The 15,934-nt window shown below is 38.8% G+C and overlaps 1 protein-coding gene across 1 annotated transcript in view; it reads left to right on the top strand.

Moving 5' to 3' along the window:
* The first annotated feature begins 1,246 nt into the window (after positions 1-1,246).
* The window catches only part of COL24A1 (collagen type XXIV alpha 1 chain), a 390,193-nt gene continuing 375,505 nt past the window's right edge, over positions 1,247-15,934 (top strand). Inside the window, exons 1-2 of the mRNA XM_064372593.1 lie at positions 1,247-1,451; positions 10,622-10,683. Coding sequence (XP_064228663.1) covers positions 1,396-1,451; positions 10,622-10,683 — 118 coding nt within the window. The 5' untranslated portion in view covers positions 1,247-1,395. The remainder of the gene's footprint in view (positions 1,452-10,621; positions 10,684-15,934) is intronic.

The raw sequence follows: 15,934 nt of genomic DNA, 5'->3' as shown, positions 1-15,934 counted from the left end.
AGATAAAATCAGAACGTCTGCTTTATGGGTTTTTTTGTTTTTGCAAAAATCAGAAGGTGGACTTCTTTGTATAAGGCAGTGAGGGCATACAGACTTGTGTCAAAAGAAGAAATTTGTTAGAAAAATGGAGAAGGTATTCAAGTTGGTAAGGTGGTGGTGTGTTTGTGTTTGTGTGTGTGTAAGAGAGATTGAGTGTGGTGTGTGTGGTGTGCTGTTGATGTGAACCATTAATATACACTTGTAGGCAAGAAAAGGCTGAAAGGTGAATTACAGGAGAAATGTAAGTCTTGGTGTAAGGGGGACAGACTGAAAGGAAAGAGTGAAGGGAGGAAAGGTAGAAATGAACACAGTTAAAGTCATTTAATAATACCACTGAGGCCACTGGTCTAACTGCAAAGAAGGCAAGACGGTCACAGGGGAATGAAGGCCTCCTCTAAGCGTGACTTCAGAAGGTGTGGGTGAAGAGGGTAGAGAAAAAGATTGGGGATAGGAGATACACAAGAGGAAAACATCAGATTGGGGACTGCTGCCATGGGGAATGGAACATGAACACCGTGTGGAAGGAAGGATACTAGCCGCCCACAAGTGGTAAAGGAGAGCATCCGGGTGGTACCCAGGCGGCCAGGAGCGCGCCCGGGGTGCAGCCGGGCCCAGCCCGACCCAGAAGGGCTGGCGAATGGGGGAGCCTGGGCCAGGCGCTGGGTCGGGAAGGTTGCGGGGCAGAGGGGGAGGTGTGCGCTGTGTTTGGTGATGTCATTGCAAGTCAGTGAGCAGTGAAATTTAACACCGGCCGGATTTGCTTGGCTCCTCTTCTTCCAGGCAAAGCAGCCGGCGGCAGTTCATGCCGAGCGCCTGCAGTTGCCACCGGCACCCTCGCACCAACTTGATTTCCGAAGTGGGTGTGTGTGCTTGTTTGACAAATGTTCGGGCGCGGGCTGTTTCCAAGGACTTCCTCCCCCACTTCATCTCCTTCCCTACCCCCACCCCTTTCTCCTCCCAGGCCCAAAGCAGAGGACTCCACTGGAGTCACAGAGTCGCCTTTGAACCGCAAGTGAACTCGAGTGCTGCACTCGCAGCCCGGCTCCCGCTGCTGCTGGCGCCCCGTGGCCTCCCAGTGAGGTTTACCTCCTCGCCAGCCCTCCCCGGGGAGCGCAACCCTGGGCTCGTTCCTTACCGAGCCAGGCAGGGAGCTAGGAAGCCTGTCCTCCCCTTCGGGTGCTATTTCCTACCTCCCCCGACGTCAACCCCCACTCTTTTTTTCTTGTCGCGGGTTTGGAGCATGGTTTTCACGTGATTTTTTTCCCCCTTTTTCATGGACAGTACCTGCACCCTAAGCAGTTCAGAATTGGCTTCTGTTTTCCGTTAGCGCTTTGCTGCACGGACAAATGCATACAAATGCATTTAGGAGCCCACAGGACAAGGCGTGGAAAAGTCTCCCCCACGGCAAAAACGTAAGTAGCCCACCTGCCTGGGTAGGGTAGGGGTTAGACCAACCCCTCTCTCCACCCCCTGGTTCTACTGAGCCTGATGGAGATCTGCGGTCCGGCTCCTTGGCACTTTTTGGTGTTAGGAGCGGACAAGTATCCGCGATATCTTCCCCTTGTCTTTTCAACTTGTAAAATACCGAGTTTGAAAGGATGCCTCATGCCAGCGGGTCTCAGACAGTTTATGCTAAAGCCATCTTGTGGCTCGAGAGGACAAGCTCGCTGGCACGAGTCCCGAAGCCCAGGGCCTCGGCTCCCGAAGCTCCAGAGCTGGGCTCCGATGATCTCCCCCTGCTCCAGCTCCTGCTGCCCTCTTGCGCCCTCCTCCCCTTCTCCTCCCGCAGGGCCCGGGGAAGTCCTGCTTCCCGGTGATGCTTCTCAGGGCGTCCAGCCTGGTGATTGCTGTGACGCTAGAGGTCCCCCAGGGTAGGTGTGCGCAGACTGGACCACTGGACACAGGAATGAGGCAGGGTCTCACGTTGGGGGAAGGGGCATCGGGGCGCTGCTTTACTAATCCCCTCTTGTTAAAAGACCAACATTGCCCATCCAAGCCCAGACTGCGCTCAGATTACTGCTCTGTCACTGGGGAAGTGGCACTCGAGGCGGGGACTGGGGAGGGGAGCAGGACACGGGGGCGGGCCTGCCCCTCCTGGGGAGGTTTAGGGCAGGTCCTGACAGGCACCTCACCTCCCCTTTGGGTGCTGTACCTGCTCCCACGTCTTTACTGGGAAAAGGGCGTGGACAAGGGGTTGCGCGGCTTTGGCCGGACGCTCTGGTCCCCCTGGAAGAGGTCAGTGGGTTACACAAGTTTGCTTCTGGCCCCTGGGTGAGAAGGGTGAACGCGGCTGTGGAAGTCTGCAGAGAGGCTGCCCCTCAGGAGGGTAGGTGGGAGCAGGGCAGGGAACAGAGACCGTGTCAGCTGAGGGCAGGCGGAGGCGGGGTGCAGAGAAAGGGAGCCTTGTGGCCGTGTTTGTGTGAACATGTGCTTCCCAGCCGCGTGCAAGCCAGCCTAGCTGGGGCTTGCGTGCGCGCTCTCCTCTGACCCCTGGAAACCTCGCTGCTGGGCTTCCAAGCTGCCCAGATGCACCTCCACGCACACCCCCATCCCCATGCAACAGTGAGGAGGAAACCTCCCAACCTCCGCAGCCCTGCGCGGTGCTGGAGGCTGGGGAGTCCCAGGAGCTAGTAGAGGTCAAGCTCTGCGGGTTGCCTTCTCAGAGCAGCTTAGGCAGGTCGCACGGGGTTCCCAGGCAGGAGGTTTCCCGCCTCCACCGTTCTCAATAAACATCCCTCTGTGTGGACCAGCCTGAAGAGCAAGTCCGGGGTTGCAGCCGATCTTGCGGAACTGGCAGATCTTCCCTCTGACCAGGGTGGGTGCAGGGAGGCTCTAGCCCCGCTGCCCTGGAGACTCCAGGAGAGGCGGAGTGAGGCCCTCCACCTCCTGCCCAGCCAGCCTCTGTGTGCTGCCCTCGCTGCCATTCTGCCCCGAGGGCTTTCCCTCTGCCACATTGCGAGGCCCACGCTGGTGACTAACACTCCCCTTGGTAGTTGTGACCAACCTCATGGGTTAAAGCAGATCTGCTCCTGGGCTCTGTCTTGTCTGGTTTACACTTCCCTTCCAGACGCTCCCAGAAAAGGCCCTGCATAAATTCTTGGGCAGTTTGGGGTTTGTAAATTGGGTCCAGATGATTGGGGGGAGGGAGGCAGAGAAACCAAATAGAATGAATTACACCGGAGGAACTTCTGAAGAAAAATTATACAACGGAGAATGGGAAGAGAACCCTTGTACAGAGACGTGGGGATGAGTAGCAGGTTCTGGATAAAGGTGTTTGTCTCCCATGACCAGCAGAGGCCTTGCAGCCCTTGGTTATCTCATAATATCCAATGCGTTCTATTACAGGAGCCATTGGGGATGGGCTGCAGAGAATAAAGGGCAATTCATAATTACATCAGATTACAGAACTCACAGCTCCAACCACATACATGCAAGCTTGGGAAAGATAGTTAATGATTGGGCTGAGAAAATTCTTTCTAGAAAATCCAGTTTTCATAAATAATTCGAAATTTTTCAGTTTGAAAAATAATGCCACCAACCCTTCAGAGTTTGAGGCTGGGGGCGGGGGTGGGGGGTGGATTTGGAAGAAGCAGCTGATTATGATGTCAGACCACTTAGAATCCCTGATGAAATCCCTGAGTTTTATTTTCCTTTTGTGGTGATGTTGCATAAGAGAGGGAGCGCCTCTTAAAATCACAATTCTGATTAGTCACCCCAAAACATTTCCAGTTTAAAACTGGATCTTTAAAGACACTTTCTTTCATGGGGTCTTTTATATAGGTTGCCTAATGTGAATTTGTAGAATTAAAAAGGAAACGAAATCCCAAAGTCAGCTTTAGATACCTTGATTTGACACAGTATCAGGTCTCCCAGACAGGCTATTGTGATAATTAAAGATTTTCATAACCAAAAAGGATTTTTTGAATATAAAGATCAATTTCCTAGATGGCATGAAATTCTATTTTTTAAAGTTGCTTAGTTATCTTTGTGTTCAAATAAATGTTTAAAATAAACTGATGTCTCAGGGAGAGGAAATGTAATTTATGGAAAGTACTTTTGAGTGTCATTCAGACATTCTGCTTGGTGATTTGTGAACCTCAGAATAAAAGCAAATTTTATTACGGGAATTAGAATAGCTGTGCTAATTTCCTCAACATGCCTTGCAACTATGACTTATTTTAGAATTTGTAACTCTAAGTGAGAAGTAAAGACAATTTTATTTTCGTTCTCATAAAAAGCTAACATTATTCTGTCATTTGCTTATTCATCATTCACTAATGTATTTATTCAGCACTTGTTTACTGAGCTCCAACTATGTGTCCAGTGTGGTTCTAGGCGGTAGGGATACAATGATTGAGTATAACAGATCTACAATTGCTGCCATCCCCATGTGCCCAGTCTAACAGAGGAAATAGTAAATGAAACAACCAAGTATAACAAAATGAGATGAGGGTATACACATGAGGGGCACCTAGCAGTCTTGGGTGGGTGGGTGGGGTAGGAAAGGCTAATATTAGAAGGAAAAGGTAACTAAAGGAAATGAAATCTAGACTGAGATCTTAGTGAAAAGACCATGAAATTTTCAAGACAGAGGAACAATAAGAGGCTCAGAAGTGAGACAGCACAGTAGTACATTTGAGGGCCTGAAAGAAATGAAGTTGGTTGGAGTACACATTCTAGGGAAGAAGTGACTGGAACTGGAGCTGGAGAGATAAACAGAGACAGATTCTGAAAGGCCTTTAAACCACGTTTAACAAGTAGAGGTTGGGGAGACTTGACTTTTCTTGATTTGGGGATCAATGTACAGGTAGAAGATGCCAGAGAAGTATGTATTTGTTGAAACTCAAGACCACCTGATAGTTTCATTGACTGAAAATTCTCTGATTCATTAATTTTTTTGAAAATCTCTATCTAACACTAGTATGTGCCAGGAACTTTACTAGGCTAGGCAATAGTTTAACATTCTCTATGGTATTACTAGGCCAGACTAGTTTAAGATGTATTTTTCTTCCCTCCTACTAATTGGACTCTAGACACTTCGATTATATGAAGTTCTTAAGCATTTATCTCCCTTATACTGCACGTATTGCTTGAATGCTTGGAATTTAACCAAAAGCCCTACAGGTTGAGTACTGCTTATCCAAAATGCTTGAGACCAGAAGTGTCTTGAATTCTTAATTTTTTCAGATTTTGGAGTATTTGCATATATATAATGAGGTATCTTAGGGATGGGACCCAAGTCAAAAGACATATGTTTCATATGTACCTTGTACGCATAGATGGAAGTTAATTTTATATAATGTTTTTAGTAATTTTGTGCATGAAATGAAGTTTTGACTGTGACCCATAAGGTCAGGTGTAAAATGATTCTAGTATGGCATCGTTTAGATACTCAAAAATTTTCAGATTTTGGAGCATTTAGGACTTTGGATTTTCAGATTGGGGTGCTCAACCTGTAGTATGCTTCACACTGGTTTAGCTGTGTAAGTACCAACTGAGTTGAATTAATAGTCCGAAAAATTCATTGTAAGTAAATTAGTGACAGTACTACTTTGCTCCTTGAATCATCCAACTTTATGTACACTGCTTTGATGAAAATTCTTTTTTTCAGTTATTTTGAGAACAAAGAATAGAAATTTTACTATTTCTGGATCTTAGTAGCTAGTAAAGAGCAAAATCTGTAAAGCTGTCATGACTTAGAGAAGTTTTTGGCATGTAAATTTAGTGTGGTGGAGATTGTTGAAATTATTGATGTATATCATGTGTGTGTGTTTTTCAGATTAGTTCACCATTTTCCACTGGTTTAAAAGAAGGCCACCAACTCATAAAAATGTTGCCTATTCACAAGATTTCACAAGTCCTTCTTACTAGTGTAAATGGAATCTATGTAGGAATGAGCATCAGTAGCCCGAAGACATACGTTATAATACCTAAGAGTCTCATGGGTACCCTAAACAAAAAGATTTCTCAGATTCCCCTAAAGTAACTTGGATCCTTTGGATAAAGAGGAAGTTGAATAGCTCTAAGAATCATCTAGGAACAATGCCTGGGATGGATATTATTCATTTACATGTTCTGAGTATGGTCTTTGGGTATCTATTTTCTGCATTATCCTCTTTAAGCCTTTCCCCTCACATGTCTGGTTATGTTTGGACTATGACTGATGTCAAACTGAAAATGTGACTAGCAGCCAGACTCATGCAGAGTGTTTCTTATTTTGTTAGATACCAATATCATGGGTTATATTTTTTGAGCCTTTATTAAGTGTTTGTTACCATATTGTTGACATGGTCTGATTTTGTTAAATGTCTGAGTATATGTACTTCTATAACTTCGTATTAATGACACATTTACAAACCAGTGAATGAAAACTAACATGCTTTGAATATTTGAAAAATGTTCATGTTTAATATACCGACAAGACTATTTGTGGGAGTAAACTAAATATATGAATGAATTAACAACTCAGTAGGTTATTTTAGGTTACTTAAATAGTATTTGACCAAAACTATAGGAAGACCTTTATAGTTTTGTGGTTAAACAATGAACCCTTTATATATTTGTGTCTGTGTGTGTGTGTGTGTGTGTACATACAAATTTGCAGATTACTTAGCAAAATGTTATATATATTTGTATATAACATTTATGTATGTTATATATATACACACATATATATATAAAACATTTTGCTAAGTAGTTTTATAATTTGCTTTTTGTCTTTTGATGCCAATATACTAATGGGATACCATCATACATACAAATTACAGGATTTTACATTTGGAATGTAAAACACAAAAACACAAAATTTGTATTAGGTCATCACATAATAGATGAGTCAGCTAAGACCCAGAAGAGGACAAAGAACAGCTGCTTTCCTAGAGGACTCTACCATCTACTGCTAATGTGGAAACTTGATAAGTTTTATTTGTTTAGGAAACATACAGTAAATGTAATATCATAAGGGGGAAAATCCAAAGAAACAAACAAACCTAGTCCAACAGACATTTCCCAAGAATCTTGGATTCATTAAATAGTTTATACAATGATGGAGTTTGGTTCTTTATCAAACTGACTATGCCCATGAAACTTGATCCTTTCTCTGTGAGACCACTTCAGAGACAAGGCAGTTAAAATGAAAATTAAGGAAAAAAAGACGAAGGCTTCCATATATGCTACTGTAGCAGATTTTTTAAAAATTCTATTTCCCTTCTCTCTCTTTGGCCATCTAATTAAAAATGCCTGTATTTTATTTTACTTTTTCCAACTGTTAAAAGAATCAAGTCCATAAGGAAAAAGTGAATTCCTCAGCCGTTGGGAGATAGTACTTTTGATTATTTCCTTTTTAAAAGTATTTACTGTCAATTTCATGTAACACATGGGTACACTAGAGATAAAGATGAAGACCTGCTGCTTGCTCAGATATTTACTTTCATAAAAGGTAGGCCTTATAGAGGTATAACAAAGTCACAATTAATGTATCAAAAGTACAGAGATGCGGGAAAAATTCATTCCCCTTTAGAGATGATGGGAAACTTCATGGAGCAAGTATTGATTTAATTAGGCTTTGTTTATACTTAAGAATGACAGGTGGAGACTGGGAGAGCATTTCAGACGTGTACAGGTCTTTCCAGGGAATGCAGAATAACTTGGTATGGCTGGAACTTTGGAGATATCGGGGTAGTGGGATCCATATTACTAAAAAAGGAAATTGAAGCTGAATAATAGGGGCCTTGAATGCCTTGTAAGAAACTTTTCCTGTTCTTTTTCAGTTGGTTATTAGTTTGGGTTGCAACTAGACAAAGAGAAAGAGAATCTATTTCAGTCATTGATTTCTACCACTCCATTAGTCATCAGCTTTCATACATAGGTACATTTAAGTAAGGTATGGCTCAACTGATTTGTCATAATCCCCTAGGATCACCTGTCTAAAGGATGATGTTTGATGTGTTCAGGTTTTCCTGCCTCACACCAGGAATGGACTTGTTAACATGTTTATTTCCATTTTTCTCCACTGAGGTCATTGGGGAAGTTTATGAGTTTGCTGAATTGCTAAATGAATAGTGCTGGCTGTTGTACTCATCATTAGTTATTTTTAAAAGAAAAGTACCTGTTGGGTTGTTTCTATACATCTGAGTGAGGCTGATTACCTTGGGCAGGTGAGACATGCTTCCACTCACATTGATCTTTCTACTTAAGACAGCATAATTCAGATGCACTATCCTTCAATGACTGTAATCCTAAGCAAGCAGTTTTCTAGTCTCACTGATATGTATCCTGACAGTTATATGTTGAAATATAAATTTGAAAGGTAAATAGCCGCCTTAGTCAAACTCTAAGTCACATTAGGATACATCCTAGAGAGCGCAGGCATCATTTTAATATTGCACAATGGTCTTCGACCTTGTTTACACATAAGAATCACTGGAAACTGTTTTAAAATGGCTGTGCCATGGACACATTAAAGTCAGAATCACTGTGGGGCAGGGAGGGAAAGATTCAATTATTAGTAGTTTTTAAAACTTCCTAGGTAATTCCAGTGTGCATCCAAGGACTAAAAAGATCCCAAACAGGTGGACTTTATATCATCTCTTGAGGCTCATTTATTTTAGAGTGGTCCTCAGAATGTAGTGCCAGATCAGTAGCATCAGCATCACCCAGGAACTTGTTATAAATGCATATTTTTGAGCCCCAGATCTACTTAGTCAGAAATTCTGGGGATGAGGCCCAGCGATTATTAACAAGTCCTTCATGTGATTCTGATCACACTAAAGTTTGAAAACCACTGACCTAGTGCAGTAGGAAAGGATTTGAAAAGGGCCAAATAATATTTTAGGGTCATGTCATGTTATAAAATTATATACATGTGATTTTAAGCCAAAGTAAAATCTATTCAGATGTATTTTAACAACATTGTAAATATAAACACAGTGAATGTTCTAAATAGTTTTTTCTCAGAGTTTGGTACACATAACAATCTGCATTAGAATGACCCAGTTAAAATGTATGCCTCCTGGATATCCACTCCAGATTTTTGAATCATAATCTGAATTAGCAATTCAGCAAACTCATAAACTTCCCCAGTGACCTTAGTGGAGAAAAATGGAAATAAACATGTTACCAAGTCCATTCCTGGTGTGAGGGGCCCAGAATCTGCATTTTTTTACAAGTTCCTCAGGTGAGTCTAACATTTGGGAACCATCCATCTAAATGAATAATATAAGAATGTTTTATGGGCCTCATTAAAATATATGGTTTACTTATTTATCCATATCAGTTGAAATTTCTGCAATGATTCAGTTGATTTGTTTGTAGAGTTAGTGACAGTTGTTAAGTATTCTATTAAAACCTTGTTTCATAAGAGCTGTGCTCTGGACTATGGCCATAGAATGTTCATTTTCAAAATTATTAACAAAGGATAAATACCATTTTAATACAAATTAAATTTGTGTTCCATTATAAATAGTCTAATTTTATATTCGTTGGCTTAAACTTTCTAAAAAGATCTTACATTAAGATGCTTCTTATGCTAGTTGATAAAGGTAAAAAACATCTTACTAGTAATAAATAGAAAAGGTACCAATTACTACTAGTACATCAGGAATTTAATAAAAAGGAATTAATGGTTTATAGGCAGCTCCATAATCACTTTTTGCAGAACTGCGTTTTGCAAATATATCATTTGAACAGTCCCTGGGTTAGAATAAAAAACAGAATCAGGATCTATATTAGCAAAATTAGGTAATGAAGTATTATTTTCAGCAGGCTTATCTCTTTTCAAAATTATTTCTATAATTTTCATTTTGGAGGTATATACAGCCAATTATGAAGAATATTCAGCAAAATCTATTAAAAGTTTGGTTATACTAACAATGTCACAAAACATTTTTGCTTAGATAGCTCATCAATACAAATGAACACTTTAACTTGTAGTGATTGGGTATTGTGCTCACAGCTACTATTAATCCAAATGCTCAATGTTGACATCTACAGACCATTGCTATTTTAAAAGCCAAAGAATCATGAACCTAGCACCAGTGATTTAAGTATGACATTCAAATGGCTTTCACATATAACCATTAATTTAAACAAATAAATAACTTTCTATTACTATCACTAGAGTTAAGGAACTGTAATTTACATTATTTTTGTGGAAATTTCTATTACTTTGTAGGAAATTGCATATATGGTAATTTAACATAATGTATGATGATAATACCACCTGTACTAGTTCGTATTTATTGAATGTTTCCTATGTGCCAAGTACTGTTTTCTGTGCTTTACATGAACTTTTTATGTTAATCTTCAGAAAATCTTGAGATAGTTTTCACAGATAAAGAAACCAAGGCATTAAAAAGTGTGTCCAAGTCACATAGTAGGTGTGATTAAAAAGTGTGTCCAAGTCACATAGTAGGTGGCAAAACTGGAACTTCACTTCAGAGCCTTTGCTCTTAACCACTATGAATATTAAAATATCATGCTATTTAAAATAATAGTTAAATTATTAATCTTACATAGACTTTGTTTTGGATTTTGTATGATTGTAAGTGTCCAGTTTTTCCCAAATGCCTTTTTCTTTTCCTAGGAAAGCATTTCTTCATTTTATCATACTATGTGTGGCTGGCGTTGTTCATGCACAAGAACAAGGTAAGAAAATTACCTTTTAATTTATTTGCTTGCTTAAAAATTCTACTTCCAGACAGCAAAAGTGCATAACTTTTAACTCATCATAACCTTAATTTCAACATTAAACAATAACAAAAATTCCGCCCAGTACCATGAGAATGTAAGGTTAAATAAATCAATTTTGGGGGGAAATATGACCTTTAAGAAATTACTCATATCTTCTGTCTGTGAAATTGCTTACATTTTTAAGCAAACTCTATAAAAGAGAAGTTTTGTACAATAAAAAGGCTTTGCTTGTGACTTCATTTTAAGTGGGAGTTCTTGGGGGTGGCAAACTGACTGAATTACCTTTGCACTTCTTGATACAACAAAAGCATATAATAAATGTTCCGTCTAGATTTGCATCATTAAGAAACCAAATGGAATTTGTATACTAGTGGTCTCAGGATTTTATTTAATTCAAATGGGGAGGTTTAGAATATAAACCTAAACCTGTTTTGATCATGCCTGCTAGCTAATTACTCTGGTAGTATGATGATAGAGTTTCAGGAGTCTATGTATACCCTAATTCATTCATTTAAACATATTTAAAGTATTTTCTATTTCCTGTGTAATAGCTTATTGCCAATGATTGAAAATGTAAATAAGATAATATCTCTAGCATCAAAGTGAAAAAAAATGCCTTTGTCAAAGGTAAAAAACATACCAAGGTCAAAGAGAAAAATCCTAGAACTGTGCTGGACCTACAGATAATATTACCAAGGCCTCAGTTTTTTTTGTTTGTTTGTTTTCTCCTCTACCTTAAAGGTAGCAAAGCGCTCCTTTGCACAGGGCTGCCAAAGCATTAGTTCTGACAGAACTAAGTTTTCAGTTCAGTGATCAATTTGATGAACCCCTTGTCAGTTTGATCAATTGATCAAATAACAGTAAGAAAAAGACAAGGAAACCAATTATGAATGAAATATGTACAAGGTAGAAAGAGGGCAAAAAGGAAGAGTGGTACTCTAGTTGACCAAATTGACAAGTGAATACAGATACATATTCTTTCAAATATCACATAGATGAATTAAAATATTTCTTGGAAGACATTTGCTAAATCTCTATTATGGAAAATGATAATGATTAAATTAAGCCCCATGTCACATGTAACTTCATGAAAAATTATTCTTGACCAAGACATTTATGTTACTTCATTTCACTTGAAGTAGCCATGAAGAGGAGAAAAACTCTCTCAATTCATTGTTTTTATCACTGTTACTGTTTCTGAGAACTTACTCTGAACTACTAGTCACTGTGCTAGTAGAATATGCATTTTCTTCACTACTGCCTCATCACAGGGTTTTGTAATTATGGCCATGATAGAATTGCTGAAAGTAAGATTAAGGAGAATAGGTAACCACCTCCAAGTAACAGCCTAATGAATGGAAGAACCAAGATTTGGACTCATATTTTGCTTGCAAAGTCTACAAATTCCTTAAAATTGAGGCTCCTAGAGCCACAGAGAAGATAAGGAGAAAAAGAATAACAATTACTAATTAAGTATGTGTTTTGTATAATGTCCTTTGCTGGTACTTTACAAATATTATTCTAATCATCATAATGAACCTGCAGAGTAGGTATTATAGATTAAGAAACTGAGGCTCAAAGAAGTGGCTCACCTACAGCTTAGACTTGAACCTAGGTCTGTCCATCTCTGAAGACAAAACTCTTTCCCTTAAACATCCTCTAGCTTCACAGTTGTCAGACGCTGGCATTATGAGTTTAATAATTCACCAAATGTATTATTATCAAAATATTAGAAACCCATGCAAAGAAAGACAGGGAAAATTAAATATTGATGAACAGATTTTTTAAAAAATCTAAAACCAACAAAAGGAGTAAATGAAAGAAACAATATATTTCTTTCGCTTTTAAGATCTCATTTTTAGAATATAAAATATATTCTTTTATTTCAGGGCAAGCATCATAATTTTCAATCTTATATACCTAAAATTTTATTGCTGATTCTTAACAAAAAGAAAAATCCTTTAGAAAACCTCTCAGACTTTAGAAAACTGGATATTTTTGAGCACGAAAAAGAAATGGAAATAGTATATTATCAGAAACTTAGAAACACTTTTTTCCTGAAAGAAATTTTCTGATTAAATTGGCATGATGCAATCTATAACATCTAAGCAAGAGACTGGAAAACCATTATCAGAAAAATTGTGTTTTTATAATGATCACAAATATCATTTATATTAATACTGCTGAATATGTTTATTTGAGTGAGTTATTATCCTGTTAGACTTCTCAGAAATAAATATGTGCTTATGAGATATTTCAAAACTTAAGTATATCAAAGAATTACAAGTACTGTACAAAGTTTAAATGTCAACTTGTATGAGAAAACATATATCAAAAAGCAGTATCCTTTCCCCTCACCCACTCCTAATATCCTGTGCCCAAACTCTTTTAGCACCTTTTGGTTTTTACATCTATATTTAATACTATAGTATGTTTAAATATTATGTTGACTTCCTATTATTAATGATGAGGATTTAACATTTCTATACTATTCTCTGTGTCTTCTTTCCCTCCTTCTATTCTCTCAATGTAGTTTTATCACATTTTTGGTTAAATTAATATTCACAGTGTAGCTTATTATGACCATGTGCATTTTTTTAATCAGTGAGCCATGTACATTTATATTTTTCTTATAACTATTATGAGAATGGCATTTTTTGTTTGCTTTATATTCTAAGTCATTATTACTTAATCTCATATATTTTGAAATGTATTTCCCCCCAAAACACACCAAAAACTCTAGAAATTTGACTTTTTCTTGGCAATTTTCTTTTGCATGCTAAAATTCTGCTCTGCTATCGACCAGTAGTTCTCTAAGCTTCCAGTAGAGCTGATATCTGTGTTAGATGGAGTTTCTTGGAACTCTTGTTTCATTTTTCATAGTCTATTTCCTTACTTGGGTGGAGCATATCCTCCAGTTGCATCCTGAGAATATGCACTTGGGTGGTCCATATTTTAGGAATTCCATTTCTGAGAATGTGTTTATTCTCAGTCTTACACTTACAGGTAGTTCAGGTGAGTATAAAACTTTAAGCTGTAAATATTTTTCTCTCAGAATTTGAAAGGTTTTCACCTTTTGCCTTTATCTGGGTTGCAGACTTGTTAAATCTGATGTTATATTAATTATTGATCCTTTGTATGTGATCTTTTAATTTCCCTTTTAATCTTTTAAGATCATCTATTTACCTTCAATGATTTGGAATGTTACAGGAATCTGTCATGGTACAGGTGTTTTACAATTCATTGTGCTGGGCACTTAGTAGGCCTTTTCAGTATGGAAGCATCCTTAATTTTCTGGGAATTTTCCTGTGGTTTTTTTTTTTTTTTTTTTTTTGCTTCCTGATATATTTATTTTCTCTTTCTTCAATAACTTTTAAATATCAAATCTTTAGTATTGAGCTCTTTATTTTCTTATTTTTAGATCCTATTTTCCATCTTTGTTTTATGTACTTCTTTATATGAGATTTTTCATCACTTACTATTCCAAATATTTTAATTTTTTATTTCTGCTGTGTTTACGTTTTTAAGTGCTTTTTCACTGAGACTGGTCCTTCTTCTTCTTTTTTTAAAGCATCCTGTTCTTGTTTCTTTGATGTAGTGTCTACTCTTATCTCTCTAAGGATAAGAATGATGGTTATTTTCAACTTTTCTTCTGCTCTCTGCATTGTCTTTGTTCTAAACTTTTGTATTGGTCCACCTTTTATGTTGGAGAGGTTCTTTATAAGTATGCAGCATTTCTATTATCATCTAAAAGTAAGACATTGACTGTGTGTGGGGCTCATGCCTATAATCCCAGTACTTTGGGGGGCCAGGGTGGGCAGATTAGCTGAGGTAAGGAGTTTGAGACCAGCCTGGCGAACATGGTGAAACCCCATCTCTACTAAAAAATACAAAAAAAAATTAGCCAGGTGTTGTGGCACATGACTGTAATCCCAGCTACTTGAGAGACTGAAGCAGGAGAATTGCTTAAGCCGGGTAGACGGAGGTTGCAGTGAGCAAAGATGGCACCACTGCACTCCAGCCTGGCTGACAGAGTGAGAGTCTGTCTCAAAAAAAAAAAAAAAAAAGTAAGACACTAAAAATATGTCTGACAACTGTTTGCATGAGTAGACTAGTTAACTGAGATGTTTCACAAAGAGGATGATCAAGTAGGGACCTGTCTCACTATTTTGTTAGGCTACACATGTCTGAGGCTGCAGAACTTCTCTAGAGAAGGATCTTCCAATGTCCTGTGTGTAGAATATAACAGTGGTTGCCACTGTTATTACAGTTAAGTGATATAGAGGTTCTTGGGTTGGTGGAGAGAAGGCTTGTCTCACAATTTTGTATGTCAGTTTTAGCTGAATCCTTTCTCCATATGGTGCTTCCTTTCCATTTTCCTCTATGATTGACTCAATGCTTCTGTGTCATTAACCTTTGATCTCCTTTATTCTGGAAGCTTCTTGAACAAACTTTCAATCCTCCACCCTCATATATCCCCAACCCCCAATATGAAGCCTCAATGCTGAATTCATTGATTTGGTGCCTTCAATTCTCGAGCCTTTTCAGGACTTTGCAATATGAATCAACCTGCCTGTTATTAGCATTTGCCTCTGTAAGACCTTAGGTTCAGTTTTTTCAGCTCTGGTAATTTCTTCATGTGCTTTTCATTTTCTAAAAATTTGTTGATCTTTTTTGTCTGCTGTTGTCTCTTCTAATCATTAACTTTGTCCATGTAGTTTTAAACCACATTTCCTTATTCCCATGTCAGTAAGATTTTAAGAATGAGAAGAAAGCCTGTAATCCCAGCACTTTGGGAGGCCGAGGCGGGTGGATCATGAGGTCAAGAGATCGAGACCATCCTGGTCAACATGGTGAAACCCCATCTCTACTAAAAATACAAAAAATTAGCTGGGCATAGTGGCACGTGCCTGTAATCCCAGCTACTTAGGAGGCTGAGGCAGGAGAATTGCCTGAACCCAGGAGGTGGAGGTTGCGGTGAGCCAAGATCGTGCCATTGCACTCCAGCCTGGGTGACAAGAGTGAAACTCCGTCTCAAAAAAAAAAAGAATGAGAAGAAATAAGCATTTATGTGATCTGTCATGGTTTCAATTAATTCCCTTAGATTTTAACACAGCTAAGAAAAAACATTTTAAGTACATTCAATTAATGAAAATTGTATATATTTTAATGTCCAAGTTTTAGATGTAATCTAATGAATAAATGA

Source organism: Aotus nancymaae, unplaced genomic scaffold (genome assembly GCF_030222135.1).
Source record: "Aotus nancymaae isolate 86718 unplaced genomic scaffold, 86718_ANA_hifiasm-v0.15.2.pri h1tg000007l, whole genome shotgun sequence".
In the NCBI taxonomy this organism is placed as follows: domain Eukaryota; kingdom Metazoa; phylum Chordata; class Mammalia; order Primates; family Aotidae; genus Aotus; species Aotus nancymaae.
This window is presented reverse-complemented; position numbering and strand designations above follow the sequence as displayed.